Genomic DNA, 21,482 nt, shown 5'->3' with positions numbered 1-21,482 from the left:
GACACAGAACCTTGTATTCATTCAGAGCAAGCAGACACCCATCTAAGTAAATGTTGGTGTATTTACCTGCAAGCCGAAGTCAATTTCATTCGTGTCCAGAATATATGAAACAGAAGAGGCTTCACCCATGAGTGTGATCTCATAGGTGGGCCCTCCTTCCACCTCACACAATGCCAAAGCATGAGCACTGATGTCAGCATGACCGAGAAACGAGAAGGTCACTAGTTTGGTGTCACCAGGCTGCAGTTCTCCATACAGTGAAGAGATATTGAAGACCTGCCACATAACACAGCAAGATTTAGAGTGAGCAACTGAATTGAAGGAACGTAATAAAAAAAACGTAATAAATTCATATTAGATAATACAGGTTGTCGGACTTCTGGAAAATTGTGAGGTATACCTCCTTCACACCCACACTCGGATGCCCCTTGGCTGTCAGATTAATGGGTATGGTTCCAAGTTCTGTACTCGCTGATCTTTGTCTCGAGTAGGTCCTGTTCTCCTCCTGTCCACTGGATTCCTTATCCACGCAAGGTTTGATTATGTCAGTTTCCCTGCAAAAATACGAACCATAAAATTTGAACAAGGGGTATTCACAAAGCATCAAATCTCAATAACTCTTACCGAACCTCTCGTTTTTTCTTGCCGACCCAAAGGGTCAGACAGAAACTAAATTAGGTCCGTCAAGAGGGTCATTAATTACAGAGAGTAATAAATAATTGAACGGGCGTAATTTCTCCGAGGAAAAAGTTCGCGCTAGAAATCTCAGGCTCTCAAGAAAGAAGGAAATGGAAAAGAATACAGCAAGATAATGAGTGTATTGACGGAATTAATGTGTTATAGTACTAGCCTTGCAGCCAAATGAGCACATCCAATCAAAACCTTGTAAGGAAAGGTGGACACAAAGTCATGTTCTATGTTGAGTGTGTATGCCAATAAGCAAAATCAGCAGGGGGCAGTGTTGTATGAGTAATAAAAAAGGTTAAGCCTCAAATTCATTTTTCTTCCACAAACAGGAAGAGATATTACAAAAGATAAGTCACCATCCACATTGAAGAAAACCCTTTTAAACTCAATCTGAAAATGTGCGGCTTTTCTTGATGTTTTTTCTTGTTAGCATTTGTGAGCAAGTAACTCTCGTTCCCCACCATCACACTCAAAGACAAGCACCAAAAAGACACGTTTCACATAGAAATGCAGTGAAGGGAAAGACTGGTGCAGGTGTTCTCAAAGGCATCCATTCTACTGAAGCCCCTTAAGAGAGATGTTCTGCCAGAAACTCCCGCTAGACGACTCACAACGCCTCACATTTACCTGATATAACCTAATGATTCTGTGGGAGGCTATGCCTCATCATCTCATTATGAAGCATAGAGGTAATACTCAGAGGTCTGCTATCATGATGAGATCTAGGGTAAACATCTCACTTTATAATTATCCTCATAATTTGTGTTTAATAATCCTCATGTTTATTTTTAGTGTGGCCTGGGGGAATTGTCAGGCTCGGATCACACGCAAAAGCTGTTCTCGGACCTATTCGGGTCCGTCTTGCCGTCAGCTTCTTTCGTCTCTAATAGCTCCCACCGTGCCTCCTCGCTCTCTTCTCCATTCCCTAGCGAGAATTCTTCGATCCCTCGGCTCTCCACATCAAAAAACCTACCAAAAATGAAGGAAAAAGCAATCAGTCTCATATCAGCCGCAGACATTAAGACCGTCAGTCAACTCAAAATCCGCCATGTGCCGGGAGGCCAATCGGATCAAAGAATAATAGCAGGATCAAAGAATAATAGCAATAGCAGAACTCTTGGTTTAATTACTGATTGGCTTTTAATTAGCAGGCTAGACAATGAATGTGAAAAGCCTTGCTGTCTTGATAGGAAAGGTCATAGTCTTATTGCCTCACGCAGTGAAGGAAGTGGATGAATTGCAGCGGCATTCAGCTCTGTCGATTTTTTCGACGCAAGACACGGCAGCAACTAAACAACAATTTAAACGATAAAAACCCAACCCTTAGCTATCGACAGGTGAGATTCAGAAAAAAAACTAAGTGCGAGTCCTTTTTTTATTCTGAATGGGTAAACTGGGCGGGTGTGAGATATATGGTTCTATCAGGGTTTGTGTATGGGCTCGTCTAAGCAATCTTATAGTGATAATTCACCCAAAAATCATCATTTAGGCACCCTCTTGTGTTCTCAAACCTTTATGACTTTCTTTGTTCTGCAGAACACAAGATATTTTGAAGAAAGTTGGTAACCGAACAGTACTGGCCTCCATTCACTTCTATTGTATGGACACAAAAGAAATGCAAGTGAATGGGTGCCGGTTAACAACATTTTTCTAAATATCTTCTTTTGTGTTGTGCGGAAGAAAGTCATGCAGGTATGAAATGACTGCCAGAGGGTAAGTAAATGACAACTGAAATATCGCTTTAACAACCTTCCTGAATGCAATGTATTGTGCTGATTCCAAAACCATTTATACACTTTTATGGCTCCACAAGAAAGCACTGAAGCAAGTGATCAAATGTTTGCGACAGTGTACCATTTGACTGTTAATGCTGATCATCCGTTAACTCATTACATCATGTTCCACTATACAATATACCATCAGCACCGAGTGAGCTGTCAACTGCGTCAATCTGTCATACATTATCTCTCGTTTATTCAATTATGGTTGGTTATTGCATTTGCTCACACGGCCTGCAGGGCTTGACTGTACATCTGTCCATCTTTAATAAATGTGTATTAAATGAAAGCATTGATTGCTCAATCTTTGAGGGTTAAGACGAAAGAATCGTTTCATTCACCCAAAAAGAATTTATTTATTTATTTATGATGTTGTCAGGAGAAAAATCGATAGTCCTTGAACATTTTTCTGGAGAAGTTGTTTACGCAGAATTAGAATTGCTAAATATCAGCTTAGGTCCAAACTTGACGTGCCGCTTTCTGCGGCAGGCTGCATTAAAAATGCAGTGGCTCTGAACTAAAGCGCAGCACGGACTGGCCAAGCGCAAAATGCAGAGGTGGCTTCGAACATTTTCAGTTCATGGCTATAAACCTGATGAGGTACACATTATCTAAAACTGACTGCAGAGGAAAAATGAGCCAAACCAATCCTTTCATGCATGAATTACGACAATAGTTTTTATAGGGAATGAAAAACACGACTTTTTACACATATTTTCACTTTTTTTTGAAGAGATGACACTGTTTATGATGATGTAGTAGTGGCTCCTGTAGTGGCTGGTGTGCCTTCAAAACCCATGCTTATGCAAGAAAGAGATTTTTGATAGCTATCCAATGTACAGTGGTGACCTGGTGTGAAAGGGTTAAACATTCGTAACTAATATATTTCAACTATTATAAAAAATAAATATCTTGTCATATTCAGGATTGTTGTGTCAAGCCTAAGTCAACTACTTGTAAACACAGCAGCATTGTTCAACCAATGGTTTGGGGCAAGGCTGTTTGTTTAAAAAAAAAGAATAATGAAACGTTACTTTTGCGATTCTACCACACAAGTGATTCATAAATGACTTCACACATTCAAATTGTAGTAGATTTAACATTAAGGTAAGATTCACTCTTTGAAGCTCAAATCAATGTGGTGTTCCTACCCAATATGGCAATGGTGTCGGTCTACAAGAAAGGTCCAGCGGTAAGAAACGCAGAGCGGGCTGCAGTTGGTCATGGTGAGCTTGCGTCTGGATTTTGTGTAGTTAAGAATGCAGCCGAAGTCAAGAGTGGTGCTGGAGAACTCAAGATTGGGGAAGTGCACCTCACCTCGTAACGCCACCCTGTCCCGTTGCGGGTGGTTGTCGTAACAGAGTTCAAGCACATCCTCAACCATGCGGCTGAAACGGTCCTGCTGAAACAGGGGGTTGAAACACACCCATACTTCTTCTTGAGCTCCAATACCCAACCCCAGACCCTGTGGAAAGACAAGAAATCAACAATTATACTTGGTTAGGCTTAGATACGCGGCCCAAATAATAGATGGAAAATGAATATTCAAAAGCTTTATGATCTTATTAGCACACTTGCATTTACAGATGCTGAGTGACAGAATCAGATAATATTTAATTCCTTCTTTATGTTATTTAGCAATAAATACTCATCTAAAGGTTATTGACAAATGCTAACCATGTAACCCTTATACTGCCACAACTATACTCACTATAGTGAATACTGTATATTCATCTATCCACATGTGTTCTATCAAACTGTTTACCTTTGAGGTTTTAAACAACTCATCTCCCTCATAAGCACACAAGGCAAAGGGCTCACGCAGGGTCAGTTTTAATGAGAGGTTCAGAGAGGACATGTTCTTCAGGACCAGTCTCTGATACAGAGGAACCAGAGACACATCTGGAGCCTGTGGATCAGACAAACACCATAAACATACGGACAGCATAACGGAAATAAAAAAGAGGGGAAAGAAACAAACGTTCATAACCAATAGAAATGTTATTATTGTTTTGCATTGCTTAGATTTCCCTATATGCGACAGGGCTTTATATTGCATTGTCGAACAATAGTCTTTTGTGAAGTTTGATATTACAGACCAGTCCGAACTATTGATTTTGGGAAAATTATCATTTAGACCAAGTTTGTGTATTGTGTATTTGTAACACAAGTTTTTGACATGTGCAAATGCCATTCACTCATATGTTACTACATGAGCACAATTTTTAGGTCAACCATCAACACATTTCCTGAAGTGTATTTAAAGCCAATCCCTCTTTCTGTCATCCCTCCTCATATCCCAAGAGCTTCCCTCTTCCTCCTCTTCTCATTTCTCTCATCTCTCTCTCCACTCGCTCTCTTTAATTGCTTTATTCCTCCAAGCTCCACTAAGGGAGCATTCAGTAAATCTAGCAGCACGTGCTGTCAAAACACAGACGGATGGGACAGAATCAGATAAAAGAATGCCACAGAAATAAATGAGCATTTTTACATCTAAGATGCAAGGTGCCTGAAAGCAGCTGTCAGAAAATATAAGAAGCGTGTGGCTGCGCAAAAATCGAGAGAACAGAAATTTGACAGGGGTGGGGATGTTGTGTGTGCGGCGAGAGTGAGATAATAAAAGTGAAATAAAGCAGACAGAAAATCATTTTCATTATAATGATGGTTCCCCTTGAGCTCTCTGTGCTTATACAGCTTTTTTCAAAAGAAAAGAACGTAAGATCCAGGACATTAATGCTGAGCTGTGGGCTCGGTTTGAAACGAATCGGCCATTTCAGCTCACTTACAATCATTGTGCAAATGAGAGGTACATTTGAATAGCTTATTTGAATGAGTCGTACTAACATAACAATTGCATGATTTTCAGACAACGACAATCCCCTTTACATTTGTCTCAATTTTGTCTTATTGCAGTCAGTTGACATGTACAATGGTTGACGTACAGACAAAACATTAGATGTCTATTTTAGTTTCATTGTATCAATACTGAATTAGGCTTAATTCTTGTACACAGGAGATGATCAGTGCCTCACACAAGATGAAGTTTTTATGCACCATTTCTGGCTTCAGAAAAAATGAAGAAACTTTTGATATTGTACATGTTTAGCCACTGAGCTGAAACCCAGCTCTCTTAATGGATGTCTACATACATTTGTGTATACATATTTAATATAATATTAACAAGGTGAATAATTAAAAGAATTGTGCATTAAAATCTTTGTTTGCAAAAGGTGAATTTCCTGCTTTCGGTCTATTTCCTGCTTTCGGCTGGAAACCTTTTATCATTTACTCCAATTTTGGTAACCAAACAACACTAGACCATGTTAACTTCTATGGACACCAACCACTGAGACATTTCTCAAAATATCTTAATTTGTGTTCCTCAGAAGAAAGAGTCATATACAGGATTTGAACCACATGGGTGTAAATAAATGATGATAGATGATTACACATTTTCCTATAAATAAAATAAAATAAATGAAACAAATAATTGATTTCAATATCATCTTTAGTGTGACTGAATAAGCCTTTTGGCATACGAAAATAAAGACAGAATGTCATGTTTGAAAGACCTATACCTCTTTAGGCTTTAACACAACAATGTTGTTATGCAAAGTTGATGGCAGAGAAACATGCATGCACACACAAACAAACACACACCTTTACCACATAGAAGCTGACTTGCTGTGATGAGATGTCTACAGTCGGGGAGACAAACTGGCATGTGACATCGGCGGTCATGATGACCTCTTTCTCATACTGACGTCCGACTACAGCATGGCATACCAGTTTCTCTCTAACCACCTGCATTTATGAACACATTAAAAAACACATTACACACACAAAAAAAAGACTCTACAGTGCCTGAAACCAAGCACACCGACGGCCGTATGCCTTGCCACAGATGTCCAGCGTGGGATGCACCAGGGCAAGCCTAAATTCACTTTTCACCTTTTGTCATCTCTATCTTACATTAAATCAATAAAGAGTCAAAGAAGCATGCATTGCTGTAATGCTCTAGAGAAAACGTCAATAAACAGCTTCACCAAAAGAGGAACATAGCTCTGTTGCATTTAAACAAACATGAGCCGATGAGACACTAAATGGGACAGGCACTGACAAATAAAAAGTTGGTCATCGTGGCAAAGAATAGTCTGGTTATCAGTTAATGTAGACAGTGTGTGTAATGTATAAGTCTTGAGTGAAGTACCTTGGGGATGTCAGAAGAGCCCTCCAGCAGCATATCAGTGGTTTGGCCAGGGGCAAGTGTAAAATGTGCAGGTGATAGCCTGAAGACTGGGGCTTCTTGAACTGAACTCTGCAGACTTTTGATTTTCGTGGCCTTGGGCTTGATGGGCGATACAGGGCTTCTACTGTGGAGCTGTGCAAATCCCTCTGTGATCCATGACAATTTGTGAGTGCGACGTCCTCGGTTTGTTATTCTAAAGTGATACTGACATGGTCCCGAGCTGAAACACCAAATGATGTGGTTATTAAATTAAATCTAAAATTGTGCAAATAAACCACTTGATCAATATAAAGACTTAAAATGAAAGACATATGCATGTGATTGGTTGTTTTACCTAAAGTGGATGCCCAAATCTAAGCAGGGAGCAAATGGTCGGTCAGTGACGATGGTTGTGCCTTTTCCTTTTGCGGATAAAGGTATTGCATACGTTTGGCTGTCCTGGATTTCCAACATCAGTTCATCCTGGAAGGCCACTGTGTCATTAAGATGTGCGATCACCTTTAAATCCAAACTCTCTTCTGGAGGAATTTCTCCTTCACTGGGTTCCACATGCCAATGAGACTTGTTCTTCACCTATCAAAATAGACATGTTATAGCAGATCACGAAGTGTAGGATAACTTCAGGTCATTGTCAACCAATTAATACAAATAATACAATAAATAAAATACTATATCAGTTCTCACTTAGCCCCACAAAAATCCACACACATAAGGAACGTCACTGGTGTGCTTAAAGCGATAATTCCTCATAACAAGAAATCTGTCATCATTTACTCACCCCAGAGTTGTTCCAAATCTGTATAAATTCCTTTGTTCCGATGAACACAAAGAAAGATTGTGGTCACAAGTGTCCCAGGACTGTTTGCTTTCATACATTCTTCAAAATATCTTCTTTTGTGTTCGACAGAACATAGAAATGTATAAAGCAATATTTCCTACTATGGTAGTCAATGGTGGCCAAGAGTTGTTTGGTTACAAGCATTGTTCCAAATATCTTTCTCTGTGTTCATCACAACAAAGAAATGTATACATATTTAGAACAACTTGAGGGTGAGGAAATGAAGACACAATTTTTCTTTTCGGGTGAACTGTGCCTTTAAGTTGTCATTTGAATGATCTAATATCTATGGGAAATGATCCCATAATGGGTGAGGAGAAATATTAATGATCATTCCCTCTCCGTTTCACAGTATCTGCTTCTACACACAAGCCATCCGTTCAGCAATATCTTATCTCCGTCTTGTAATTGCATAGGATTGTTTAATGAGAAGCCATGTAGCGATAGCATGTGCATGTATATGTGCCTATATGGATAATCCTTTATCTGATGAGTAGGAAAGAAATGTTATTCTTTCGAAATATTAGTTAAAGCGGCAAAAACATGGTTTGTGCTTGTCTAACATTTGACAAAAACCTGCCAACCATCCTTATTTTCTACCCACATTTCATAATTTTTTTTCGCAATCTCTTGTAAAATACTAGTTGGCAAAAGTACACAGCACCCCAGCACGCATAATGTGTAATACTGCTTTTCATAACTGTTGGCGGAAGATTAAAATCAATTTTCACACTGCACCAACATGATTGATGTTTTGCGCATCAACTTTTAATTGGGATTTTCCATCTGAGTTAGTAGAATAGATGTTGGTGTTTCAAGGAATTCTGATTAATTATGTTTTATTTATCTTATTTCTAAGAGTGTGCCACATCCTGATGTCGGGGCATAGCTTTTGGCACATTAATCATCTGTCCTCTTTCTCTCTGCATTAAGTTTTCAAGAAATGCTACATGAGCACTTTGTCAGTGTGTAGTAAGTGTACCAACAATGGCCACCTGACTCTATGTAAGCCATTTATTACATGAACAGAGAATTAAACAGAGAAACTAGAGGATGTCCAATATTCATTCAAGTTGAATTATTGTTGTCAGTATTAGATTTTTGAAATCATTCTACAAAAATGTCTGACCACAGGATGCCGCAATAGACCAAGTAGATGCCGTATTTCAAAGAACAGTGTGAAGCAAACTCCTAACATAGTAAACTTCCAGAACAAACTCTAAACAGATTTGGACTTCATGGACTGATATGGATCTTTTTAAGACTTGCAGGTGTGTATGTTTGTGAGATTAGATGCTGGTCAGGAGTCTAGTGCCAGCAGAAGTGTGCATCATGACTACTGATGAAGTACTATCAGCCACACTCATGTCTCAGAATCACTCAACTGTAAGTCACTGCAACGCCACATAAATAATTCGGGGGGAAATATTGACTTAAGGGGTTTGCTAACACAAACGAAGATCCTGTAAAAATATACTTTAATGCATACATGCCATGCTGCAAATAAAAATAAAGCTTTGATTAGTTTTAGATTTTATGCTGAAACACTATTTGTTCCACTTTTTTAGTCCCAGGACAAAGCAAGGAGGACTAAACATAATCATCACAGGAAATAGAAGATTCAACATTCAGCAGGAGGACGTGCACTTGAGGAGGCAGAGGGTAGAGAGCGGCCCTATCATCTGAACTGTGTCTATAGGAGGTCAGCAGGGAGACACGGATCACTCCGTATAGGTCTCCATTTGAAAGAGAGAGATAGCAGAGGGGAAGAGAGATAGACGAGCCGGTCGATAGGGAGCTAGATCGAGGTTGGGCCGATTTCCCCTTGAGAGAGAAATCAAGCGAAGAACAAGCCAGCTGAAATTTCAATAATCAGATCAGGCCTGCATTAGAAAGTTTAACACCATTGATTGCTTTGAACCTCATCGTTCCACACAGCTTTACAATGGAACCAAATGCTGGTCTCCTAAAAGAACGTCCCTTTTCCAAAACTATACGAATACTAGATACTACAGGAACAGATGGATGCTTAACAGAGAAAGAATTTGTTCTGGAGTATTTTAAAGTCATATGGCACTGCTGGCAGCATCTGTCTGGTACCCAGCCATGCTATTGAGCTCCTTTAATGGAATTCAGAATCGACTAAAGCTGGAAATGTTTTGTAAAAACTCTGGGCTTATGAAAGTCCGCAGCCTTACAGGAGAAGACAGGATCAGTTTACAAATAAGTGTCAGCTCACAGTCTAAGAAGGCCTGAATAGCTCTCTTTGGAGAAGGGTGTGTGTAGGTGAGCTTGTGTGTGGCATGCGCTCCTTTCAGGAGTTCAAGTCCTAGTGAAACGGAAGCAATTTGACGCATTTCAAGTGAAATGGAATTTTGAATGAGAAAAAATAGTGGGTGTGGCTCTCGTCTTTCTCTGCGATTTGATTGGATATATAAAAAAGCCGTTGTATTTTGACAAAGAACTGGCAGCAGACTGAGAATTGATGGGGAGGAGTTAACGGATGCTCCGCCCCAGCCATCTAACATACGTCATTTAGGATGTATAGTCATTAGAGGACGGAAGTGCCTTTTCAGATTTTAACTGAAGATTATGAGGGCACTTGATTTTTACAAAGAGAATGACCCACATTGATGAACTATTTACAAAAAACGCTGCAATAATTTGTGAAAAATAGGCATTGTAATTTTATTTCACTGGACTTTAATAAAACAGAATCTAATGCTCAATGTTTCAGTGCTGGGAATCAATAAAGCCAATTCAACATAAAGAGCCACCAGAAGGAAAAATAATAGAATAAGGATAATAGATAATAATGGAATTAGGATGTATTACAGTCTCTTGAGAGATGAAATCCCGCTGAGATTTGGGGACAACAGATAATATATATTAAAATATTATATTGTAATGAAATAATATCAATGAAATTAATATTAACATGATGTGTCACTGCCGTTACAATGAATGGCGAGGAATGCGTTGCTCAATATGGCCCCTCTTGCGAAAGAAGTCCCACCTTCCAGTAAAACGAGCCAATCGTCAATCAGTAAAGACTGACGATTCTTTGGGGCGGGGCTCTCGCGAGGCGCTAGCCTACTTGTGCGCAGGTGCGGTAGATGAGAGAAAAAGGTGATTTTTTGCTCTATTTTAGCTTAGCATACCAAGGTTATGAAAGAGTTCATGTCCTGTCTAATTGTTGATAATATTCTACTTCAACAAACAATTATTAGCACAATTATCGAATCATTCAACTAACTGAATAATTGAAATATGAAGATGCAATACAGAGTGCTATGAGGCAGATCAGGTGTGGAAACTATAAGGTCTAAAGGGGAAACATTACTGAAGCTCTTTGTAAAAGGAAATAAGAGGTCCCTTCTGTCACATTAGAACCCACCATTTGAGCGAGAAATCTGGCTGGGATTGGAGAGTTGTTTGACAGCTGTAAAGTCATTGGGACGTCAATCAGCACTGGAATGCAGCCAAAGTTCAGCTTGGCAGAAGTGACAGAAACAGAGGGACCCTGGCCAACACAGGACAGGAGAAGCTTCTACGGAAATAAGAAGAAAGTGACATATGGGGTTATCAAGGGATGCATATAAATTTCATGCATTAATAACAGAAAATGCTAGGTTAACAGATCTGCAATCCATTAACAGAAACCAAGACACCAATGAAAATGAAATTACCCACTTTATGCAGATACGTAACAATACAATATTTGTATATTGTTACAATAAACAATATTTAAAAAAACACAAAAGCAAATATAAAAGCTAAACAAATTTATTTAAGTGCATTACAAATGATATCACTTAAACTAGTGTCAATCATATTTAAGGCCCAGTGTGTCATTTTTTGTACAATCTATTGACCGAAATGCTATATAATATACATTTTAAGGTAATGAAACATTAGGCTTCATTATGTAGGGTCTTTATTCAGCTCCAAAAACATGGTAATTTATGTCCAATCCAGGTCCCTTTACATTGAATTGGCCATGTTGTTTCTACAGAAGCCCTAAACGGACAAATAAAATATGTTTAAAATATATGTTTCATAAATACGTTATCTTCTTTGGCAAAGAAGCGATATGGCGACAAAATCTTAGCCCTGTGTCAGCCGCCGTAATGCTTCACAGGGAGTGGGGGAGGTGGAGTGAGCTGTTGTTTGCAATTTGGGACCTCACTGCTAGATGCCGCTTCATACAGTGGACCTTTAAATTTACTCAGCTTATAGGATGAAGCAACTGACACCAAAAAGCATAAATACTCATATTAAAATGCATTCCCCACTATAGTATGTTACGCGCCCTTACCAAAGGGGGATCTTGATGACCTAGTATAGCAATATAAGCGGTCTGCTGCATGCTGCCCACTCCCTTGGCCACAATAACTAATGGCATCTGTACTGTGCTGCGGGGCTGAATGACCCCTCGCCGATGATCACTTGAATATAAAAGACAGGGGTCCTCCTGTTGCAGCTACACAGAGAAACAGCATCTCAATTTATTTATAAAGCACAATTAAAAACAATCACAGATTAACCCATGTGATAAATGCAAATAAAGTAACAACAACAAACAACAAGAAACATCACATGTCATCAGACGTAGCAAAATATACATTTTAAACTTTACTCTGAAAAATTTTGTAGTTCTAATGTGGATAGAAACTGTTCCAGAGTTTAGGTGCGGCTAACGCAAAAGCGCGGTCCCCCCTGGATTTTAGTTTGGACTTTGGAACAGTTAACAGGCTCTGATTGGGAGATCTAAGACTTCTTCCCGGATGGTGTTCACACAGCAGATCAGAAAGATAAGCGGGGGGTAAGACCCCCATTTGTATTATCCAGTCAAACAACAAAACAAATATCTAGTAATGTAACCCTCATGTTTGGTTGACAGAATTACCTGTGGCAGAAGCCCATAGCAGGCAGGGAGATTGGTGTCATTAATGAGTTTCACTGACTTCTCATATGCACGACCCAGAAAAACATGTTGGAACTGTAGATCCGGGTTCTCGATGGTCACATCAGGCACAATGCATCTACAGAGACATTTAAAGATGCGTCAATTTTGTGCCTGGAGAATATTTCATCTCGCCTATGAAAGTGGATACTCTACCTGGCTTTAATTGCCAAAGCGAATACTTCTTCACCAACACCTTGAACATCCAAAACTAAAGCCAGATTGTAGTCTTGCACGGTGTTGGAGCATATGGTTAACTGTAATACACACACAAACACAATGATACAATACACATATAATACATAATCAACTAATTTGGTTTCACTACTTCTCTGCTTAAATATCCAATGTAACATTTTTTGGAGGATCTATTGACAGAAATGCAATATAATATACATAACTATGTCTTCAGAGGGGAATAAAGCATTATGTTTTTATCACCTCAGAATGAGCTATTTCTATCTACATAAACTGCTGGTCCCCTTACATGGAAATAGCCATTTTGTTTCTACAGTAGCCCTAAACGGACAAACTGCTCTACAGAGCCTGTTTCATAAATACTTTATCTACTTCGGCAAGGAACCGAAAACATGACTACGTCTTATTCCTGTGTCAGCCACCGAAGTTCTTTGAAAGAGAGGGGGAGGAGTGGAAAGACCCAATGGTTCGAAACCTTCATACACTGGACCTTAAAATCACGATTATAACAGCAACATTATAAAGAGATTTAACAGCTGCTTGACTAAACATTTCTCTCTGTTCAAATATCAATACTGCTCTCTCAGCAGTGAATTTAGCTGCACATATGGGATCACAGACAACTGTCACAGAGAAAACTACTGTAGCTGCCTGAGAGGAACGGCCGCACACCCGCCAGGTGCTGTTCTCTTACAATATAATATTAATATGTCTACTAGGCTGCTCCCCAGCTGTGCAAAGCATCTGGGAATATTGTCACATTTCACTAATACAACTAACCACGAATCCTAATATGTATTCTTGTGCTGAGGCCTCATTAGAGCAGGGCAAGCCGCACTCATGTCACAGAGCGAGAGAGGCACATTTGCACACTGACAGGAGACACCCACATCCACAGGAAGCACAAAGACAGCTGGACACATCCAACAGATTAGGCCCTCCGAAATGCTGACAGTTCCCATTGATGGGAAAAGACCAGCACATGACAGGTACGCAAGGTACCTGGCAACCGGTGAAAAGAAGTATGGGAGAGATAATCACAGCCTTAGAGAGAGAGAGAGAGAGGCAGGAGCCGCAATTCTCATTTATCACATTTTCCAATATATTCCACCTCCCATTTACTATTACTGGAATATCGCTTGAGCTGTCGGATGTTTATTGGGCATAAAGGTCTGCTTTAAAGGGCTACAGTGAAGAGAGATACAGAAACAAAAACGTTCCCTCTCGGCTGTTTAAAACGTGGATAGGTCTGAGGGATCGCCTCAAGGGGCCTGTCAAGCTTTGCATAAGGAAATCAATTCAAATCACTTCGAGGTATTCGATGAGATAATGCGTTGACGACTTTACTTAGAAATAAAAAGAGCGAACGTACCTGGATGTCAATCTCACCTAAAGCACAAACTGTGCCTGTGGTGAGCGATAAAAGAAACTCTTTGGTTTTCTCTCCTGTTTTTTCTCCCAGCCCCCAGTCATTTCTGTTGAGCTGAGCGATTTGATCCGCGCTGGTAATACTGGACTGTCCAGTGCCGTCTCCAGGGATGCGGAGCCCAAAGCTCATTGGCACCATCGATGTGTTGCTAAGGCAACATGTCAGCGTTTGAGGAAACCCTTGGGTTAGTGAAAGAAAGTCACAGAATTCATAATGAACATGCAAAACCACTATTAATAAATGACAAATGTTCCTTATTGATGAAACAATCCAAGTTCATTTACCAACAGACACCACCCCAAAGTTCAGTTCTGGGACGTTGAAGTGAAATGTAGGGCCGATTAAACACCCCCTGCAACAGATGAAGGCAAATAGACAATAAGACAATAGGTGAAGGCCTGAATTACTAAAAACTAAAAAGGTCAATAATATTCAGTGGAATGGCAAATGAGTAGAGTTGTATATAGATGACAGTGCAGTCTGGTAGTTCTGGATTCACAACGTTCAGCACTTTCAACAGTAATCCATCTTAATCAAACTGGAAGTGCCTTGTGCCGGTGTGTTTGAAGGATATCAACGGTGTTCTGCTTCACTTATTTAATTAAGGTTCAGCCTTTAAAGATTCATTTAATCAGCCGCAAGCTAATGATTAAAACAACACAAGAGTGAAGGGCAGCCATTGATGCTGTTTGGTCATGATCATGACAGGGGTTTTGTTTAAGAGGGGCTTCCTGATATGGTTCATTCAGAAAAAATAAACTTAATGATAATGAATGTGGCAAAACAAAGCAACAGTATATTTAAATTGACATGTGGCTTTTTTAATATGCATATTTTCTTAACTCGTACAAGACAAATATCTGAAATTGTATTGTTCTGTTGTGTTAAAGCATTCCTTTCTGTGCACATACTGCTGTTAAGGAAAATACAACAGCAACATTCATTCTGGTCTTGATGCCTTGAGGGCCAGACCACTTTAATAGACAGATGGTTGAAGGATGGTCAAAAGCGTCTGTAAGATTTACCTCATTGTGATGGTGACTGGCTCAGGGTTTCCCTCCACACTGAACTGTAACTCTTCAGAGAAGACGCCCAGTATTCCAGCTGAGAAGTAGACCTCCATTGTCTGACAAGCTCCGGGTGGAATCATGCCATCGGAGGGACTGAAGGAGAAGCAAAGACCCAGCATGGTACGCGGCGGGATTAGCCTGTATGTTCCCTTTATCAGCCCCTTGTTGCTCAGAACCAGCTGAGAAACAGAAAGACAATAAGGATCATAATAATAATAATTTATAATGGTTCAATAGTTCCTGTGTTCATGTGTCTTATCGGAATTGCATTGCTTTATCAGTCTAAAAAAAGCATCTTGAATGCACTGTACAGTCCAATGGAGATTTTCCTTCATGTGTATCCATCCATTTAAGGATGTTCAAGAAATAATTTACATTTCAAAAATGTAATTACTGGACAGCATGTATGACATGTATTTGTGATGAACGAAATTCATCTTTAAAGGCCCAGTGTATGAAATTTAGCGGCGTCAAGCGGTGAGGTTGCGAATTGCAACCAACAGCTCACTCCACACCTCGCTTTTGAAGCCCTACGGTGGCTGACACAGGACAAAGGGGATGTCTCGAAACGCACTCTGTAGAGCAATTTGCAATTTGTCCGTTTAGGGCTACTGTGGAAACAACATGGCGAACTACATGCAAGGGGACCTGTGGTGTATGTAGAGAGAAATAGCTCATTCTAAAGAAATAAAAACATAACACTGCAAGGTCTTTATACACCTCTGAAGACATACCTATGATTATTATATTTTATATATGTTTCATTCTGTGGCTCAGTGGTTAGAGCATGGGGCTGGCAAAGCCAAGGTCATGGGATCGATCCCAGGGGATTGCACATAGTCAGAAACAAATGTATAGTACAATGTAATGTAAGTTGCTTTGTATAAAAGAGTCTGCCAAATGCATTAATGTAAATATGGTTAAAAGGTATATGGTGGAATTTTTTCATCCTTTCACCACCATGATCAGTGTTTAATCATACTTTTGGAAATACCTCAAAGGGAGGCCCATGGGGCCAAATCAGATTCAAACAATCCAAACTTCCAGGACCATTTTATTAATGGGATCACGCAAAAGCTCAGATAACAAACGGAATTGGAACGATAGGCTATTTGCATAATTCAACACAGAATGTGTTCGAACTAAGCCAAACAATGGTCTATTTCAAGACTCTGTAATAATAGGTGGATTTTATTATTTCATTAAAAATGCTGTTGAGTCTATGCTACACTTGGCAGATTGTCAGCAACACGAGATTAGATCTGATTCCAGTTTCTGCATGCGTTGGTTTCACAGCATTTCAATTTTTTGAAGGGTCTTCAGATATATCGTATTTTCTCTTCCATCACAACTACATAATTTTGTTTCTGTTTCAACCATTTGGAGGAGGTATTTATGAGAAGTTACATTCATTTGCAATGTTAAGATACAACTGTTTTGTTTTTACTTTTAAGGTAATTAAATGTATAGTTGAACAAATTCTGTCATAATGTACAAGCCCTCTTTCAAACCTGTCTGACTTTTGTTCTTCTGCAGAACACAAAAGGTAATTTAATAACTTTGGTAACTGAAATATGGCTGTACCCACTGACTTATAATGGTTTTGTATCCATACAATAGAAGCGAATGGGTACCGCCATTGTTCAGCTACCAAAATATTTTCTTATGTGTTCTGCAGAAGTAAGTCAAACATGTTTGAAATGGTGAGAGGGTGATCATTTTTATTTTTGGGTATAACTTAATAAAAATAAAATAGGGATATATAGGGTTTAATGGTACCTTATAGCTCTGTTTGGAGCCGATAAAAATGTTTCCCATGTCTAGAAAGTTAAAGTTGAACTTCAGTTTGGGGCCCATACTCTCTCCTTGTACGAAGAGCGGCAACCGACGTTCACGACCTAAGCACATGGAGAGCATTCAAATGAGAAAGTACAAAATAATTTACAAATACTCTGCAAATGAAGGAAAGGTTAGCATAATGAAACCGGCTGTGAAGTCTCACTAGCTACAATATCAACAGTCTTAATTTAGGTCAATGCTGATCCAAGAAGTCAGAATATTGACAGACCTTAGTCAACATGCAAACAAATGCAAACCATGCAGATGGGCCTTTGTGCCACATGCAAATATCTTTATATGTTATAAGAAAACAATACAATCGGGTATGCACATAGGAGCGATGACAAAAACGGTGGTACCACTGTGGTATCATGGTGTTACATACCAGTAATTTCACAAAAAATTGTCTCCTGGTAGATTTTGGCTTCCTGGGGTCTAAAGATGATGGTTACCTCTGCAGTGCTGTTGGGCCAGATTTCCCCTTCCTGCAAACAATAAGCCAAGTCACCAAAATAAAAAAAATGTCACAAAGTTTTATCAGCCACTTCAAAGAGATCTTATTTCCTGTTACTTATAAATATATAGTTAAATTGCATCGTGATGCATTTTGGATAAAAGGATCTGCCAAACGCATAAATATATAAATGTTACTTCAGTGCAGTCTTTGTAATGAGCTTTATACCTTTAAACCACTGGATAATGAATCTCAAATATTCACAGTAATTCATGGTGAAACCAACAATTACTAACACAAGTGATATGCGACCACAATTTGCATGCACAGATGCATGTGCATTCACACAAACAACCCCTGAGGCAGTGACACACATACGAATGTTGCAAGCCTGACGATCAAAGCTGATAACACAAACTTCACAGGTGATCCCAGGTGGTGAAGTCCATTAACTGGGGAGTTACTGAGATCTCCCCTAACCCTTAAGTTCTTGAGCGTGGCACTTAAAAGTAAGCTGCTCTAGGGGGTTTGGCCTGCCAATTAAACTTAATAAAAGTCAACTAGATCATACGTGACAGAACAGCATGTTGGTGTCAACAGGCGGTACTCATTCGCCTGCAGGTCACAAGTTGACAGGGGACGTGTGATCAAGCTCTATTGCATGTAAACAGGTGCTCACATCAAAGCAATTTTCACTTTACAAATATGCACTTTGTCTCTGGCATGTCCTGTGTGTACACATGAAATACAATAGTGCAATAAACTGCACCTCTTTCTGCTTTATACACATTCAATCTTTTGTTCACCTTTAAATCGTTCAAAACCAGAAGATGATAAATTATTATAAAAGATGAAACAATGGAAGTCAATGGGCGCCAACGTTTTTTAGTTATCAATGTTCTTCGAATCATCTTCTTTTGTGTTCTACATAGGAATGTAATACCGGTTTGGAATGAAATGAGGGTGAGTAATGATGAAAGACGTTTTTTTTTTTTTTAATCCCTATTAAACAATGTGATGGAAAGTGTGGGTATGGCCCTTTAAGAAGCCGTGATGTGGCAGAATTGAAAGTAAAGTGTCATTTGAAGGGTAAGTGACTGGCCATGTCGAAAAGTGCTGAGCTTGACTTTCTTCCAGGGTAAATCAACAATAGATCCAGATCTATCATAATCAGCTGGCACGGTTTCCGACGTGTATATAATAATATAACCACTAAAAGAGACAAAAAAAACAGGGCTCAGCGCTAAGGGTTAGCAGATTACTGCAGAATTTGACACCAAGAGAAAAAATAATAATCAGATGGACATTAGTGATCAGACACATGAATAAATTTCAGAAGTAAATAATAAACATAAATAAAGTTTATCAATAGGGGGGGGCACGGTGGCTTAGTGGTTAGCACGTTCGCCTCACACCTCCAGGGCTGGGGGTTCGATTCCCGCTTCTGACTTGTGTGTGTGGAGTTTGCATGTTCTCCCCGTGCCTCGGGGGTTTCCTCCGGGTACACCGGTTTCCTCCCCTGGTCCAAAGACATGCATGGTAGGTTGATTGGCATCTCTGGAAAAATTGTCCGTAGGGTGTGAGTGCGTGAGTGAATGAGTGAGTGAGTGTGTGTGCCCTGCGATGGGTTGGCACTCCATCCAGGGTGTATCCTGCCTTGATGCCCGATGACTCCTGAGATAGGCGTAGGCTCCCCGTGACCCGAGGTAGTTCGGATAAGTGGTAGAAAATGGATGGATGGATGGAAAGTTTATCAATTAAAAACAAATGCTGTCCATTCATAATAATAACAACTACCACAGGTACATCATATTTCACTCTCACCTCCACAACAAAGCCTCTTAGCTAATTAGAATCTCTGTATCTTTCGAAAATGCTTGGTTGCGTGCAGTGATGTCTAAGTTTGTTTTGCACCATATGTTAGGCATATGGTTATACGGTACGAGGACATCCTAGGTGTCATATTTAATTGGCGGTTATGTAATGTTTCAATGTGGTAAACAGACAACTAAAATAGTGAAGCTTGTCATGTGTCTGGTTGTAAGAAACACACCAGGGGCCTTGTGATGATGTGCTGGCGATCTAAAGCCAAAAGCTGCTGCTGAGTTTGCAGGAGTTGCTCCTGGAGGCTCTGAGAAAAGAGCGAAAGACGCGCTTGCACAGAGGGATCAGTGCTTTCTGTCAGGGACTTCTGCATTCTTTCATCGCCTTCTGGGTTAAGCTCTGAAGAAAGCCTAAAGAAAGACAGAAAAAAGAGGTACAGCGGACAGGCTGAAAAAGGAATTCATGTCTACACACTCACTTTGTTGAAGATTATATTAAGGGCCAGATTATGAAATTTGGCATAAACGAAAAATCAATCATTTCGACCCATATGAATATGTTTTGTTGGCTTTTGCCACAAATATTACCTTGCTACTTAAAACTGGTTTTGTTTCAGATAAATTTAAACCAGCTAAACCTTAATTTGTCTTGTTCTTCTTCTTCCTGGGTGGCAAAAGTCTTCCACTGGTAATGCACAATGGAATGACTCCTGTTCATTATTGTTACTTTCTCATAGTTAGCCAAGGAGATGTAGGTCTTCTCCACCATCACAGAGTTCTTGTCCAATCGCACGTCTATATCCTTGGAAACTCCATACAAGCTGATTTTGATGTCTTCTCCTGAAATATATTGGCCATATGGTAAGTACATTGTCAACACACAGTATTGTGTAAGTGAGTGGCTCACTCTTAGGCAATTGTCCATAACATTTCTCTGTAAAACATGTTTGTACCAATCATATTACATTGAACTTTAAAGGGTTAAAGGTCAGTGCAAATCTTGCTAATAGGAACCTTAACTAGCAAAACTTTTCTATTCCACAGCACATTATTGAATATTAACAGTGTGGATTCTTGTGCTTGAAATATTTTCCATGACTTTTTCACCTACCCAAAGTTTTTTTAAGAATAATGTCATAAGCAATCGCCAAAAGTGCTGTGCCAAAGTAGGGGGAAAAATCTAAGCAAATTTCTTTATTCTGTTCAAAACAAAAGAAGATATTTTGAAGAATTTAGAAAAGCAAACCGTTCTGAGGCACTTTTGACTACCGTTGTAATTTTTCCTTCTACTACGGTAGTCAATGGTGGCCAAGAACTGTTCTTCCAGATTTCTCTGTGTTTATCAGAACAACAAAATATATACAGATTTGAAACAACTCGAGGGTGAGTAGCTTAAATGAGGACCGGATTTTCATTTTAGGGGCAAGCTGTCCCTTTAGAGACTTTGTACTCATTTTGCATAGTTGTCCTTGAAATCTAAACAGCTTTAAAGAAATTTAAGTAGCCTGGCAAAAGAAATACACACAGCCTTTGCATACAAGGCTAATAAATTCTGTGAGTTAAAATATTATTTTGTAAAATAAAGAAGCTAAATGTTTTCTCCAAAAGGATTAAAACTGTGTGATCTTTTATTCACCTTGGATGAAGTGCTACATGTAAACAAATAGAGATGTGTGTTCTTATTTTGTTACCATGGTGGTGCTGTTGTGCTATGATTATAAACCTTAAGGCCCTTGAGGACCAGAGTTCCCCAGTGAAACAACCTTCACATGACCTCAGCCGTCCAACCAGCAGCGAACACATCACAAGTAAAATTCAAAACAAGAGCCTGAATCAGCAGTGCAGATGGATTTTACCTAGGTTTTATTTGTTTTGCTAGTTTGGCTACATTCAAAGCAGGAACTTCATGCTTGGTGAAATTTCACAACCCCACCCTGTCTATCACAAAAAAACATAATTTTCGATTTAAACACTATATAGCAGGTAAACATTGATCATAGGTTAAGTAACTTTTGGTATGAATGTAGGGCATCTGGCCAACATAAGTACAATATGTTTTAATTGACTGAGAAACACATAAAGCAGAAATATACACTCTAAAAAATGCTGGGTTATTTGTTTAACCCAACAGCTGGGTTGAGCCTGTTGGGT

At 39.4% G+C, this 21,482-nt stretch overlaps 1 protein-coding gene across 6 annotated transcripts in view; it reads right to left on the bottom strand.

Annotated features, from left to right (window-relative positions):
- Positions 1–21,482, bottom strand: part of hydin (HYDIN axonemal central pair apparatus protein) — a 56,751-nt gene that overhangs the window by 25,423 nt on the left and 9,846 nt on the right. For 5 of the 6 annotated variants that reach the window (XM_056766281.1, XM_056766276.1, XM_056766277.1 and 2 more), the window contains 19 exons: positions 19,970–20,171; positions 19,562–19,742; positions 17,440–17,539; positions 16,995–17,113; positions 15,171–15,394; positions 14,430–14,497; positions 14,089–14,324; positions 12,675–12,775; positions 12,462–12,597; positions 11,871–12,035; positions 10,950–11,102; positions 7,049–7,287; positions 6,676–6,934; positions 6,126–6,269; positions 4,231–4,374; positions 3,617–3,930; positions 1,534–1,656; positions 401–554; positions 67–276 (listed from right to left, as the gene is read on the bottom strand). In XM_056766281.1, coding sequence (XP_056622259.1) covers positions 67–276; positions 401–554; positions 1,534–1,656; positions 3,617–3,930; positions 4,231–4,374; positions 6,126–6,269; positions 6,676–6,934; positions 7,049–7,287; positions 10,950–11,102; positions 11,871–12,035; positions 12,462–12,597; positions 12,675–12,775; positions 14,089–14,324; positions 14,430–14,497; positions 15,171–15,394; positions 16,995–17,113; positions 17,440–17,539; positions 19,562–19,742; positions 19,970–20,171 — 3,272 coding nt within the window. The remainder of the gene's footprint in view (positions 1–66; positions 277–400; positions 555–1,533; positions 1,657–3,616; positions 3,931–4,230; positions 4,375–6,125; positions 6,270–6,675; positions 6,935–7,048; positions 7,288–10,949; positions 11,103–11,870; positions 12,036–12,461; positions 12,598–12,674; positions 12,776–14,088; positions 14,325–14,429; positions 14,498–15,170; positions 15,395–16,994; positions 17,114–17,439; positions 17,540–19,561; positions 19,743–19,969; positions 20,172–21,482) is intronic. The other variant, XM_056766279.1, reaches the window with a different exon arrangement.

The sequence above is a fragment of the Triplophysa dalaica genome, chromosome 14, assembly GCF_015846415.1.
Source record: "Triplophysa dalaica isolate WHDGS20190420 chromosome 14, ASM1584641v1, whole genome shotgun sequence".
In the NCBI taxonomy this organism is placed as follows: domain Eukaryota; kingdom Metazoa; phylum Chordata; class Actinopteri; order Cypriniformes; family Nemacheilidae; genus Triplophysa; species Triplophysa dalaica.
This window is presented reverse-complemented; position numbering and strand designations above follow the sequence as displayed.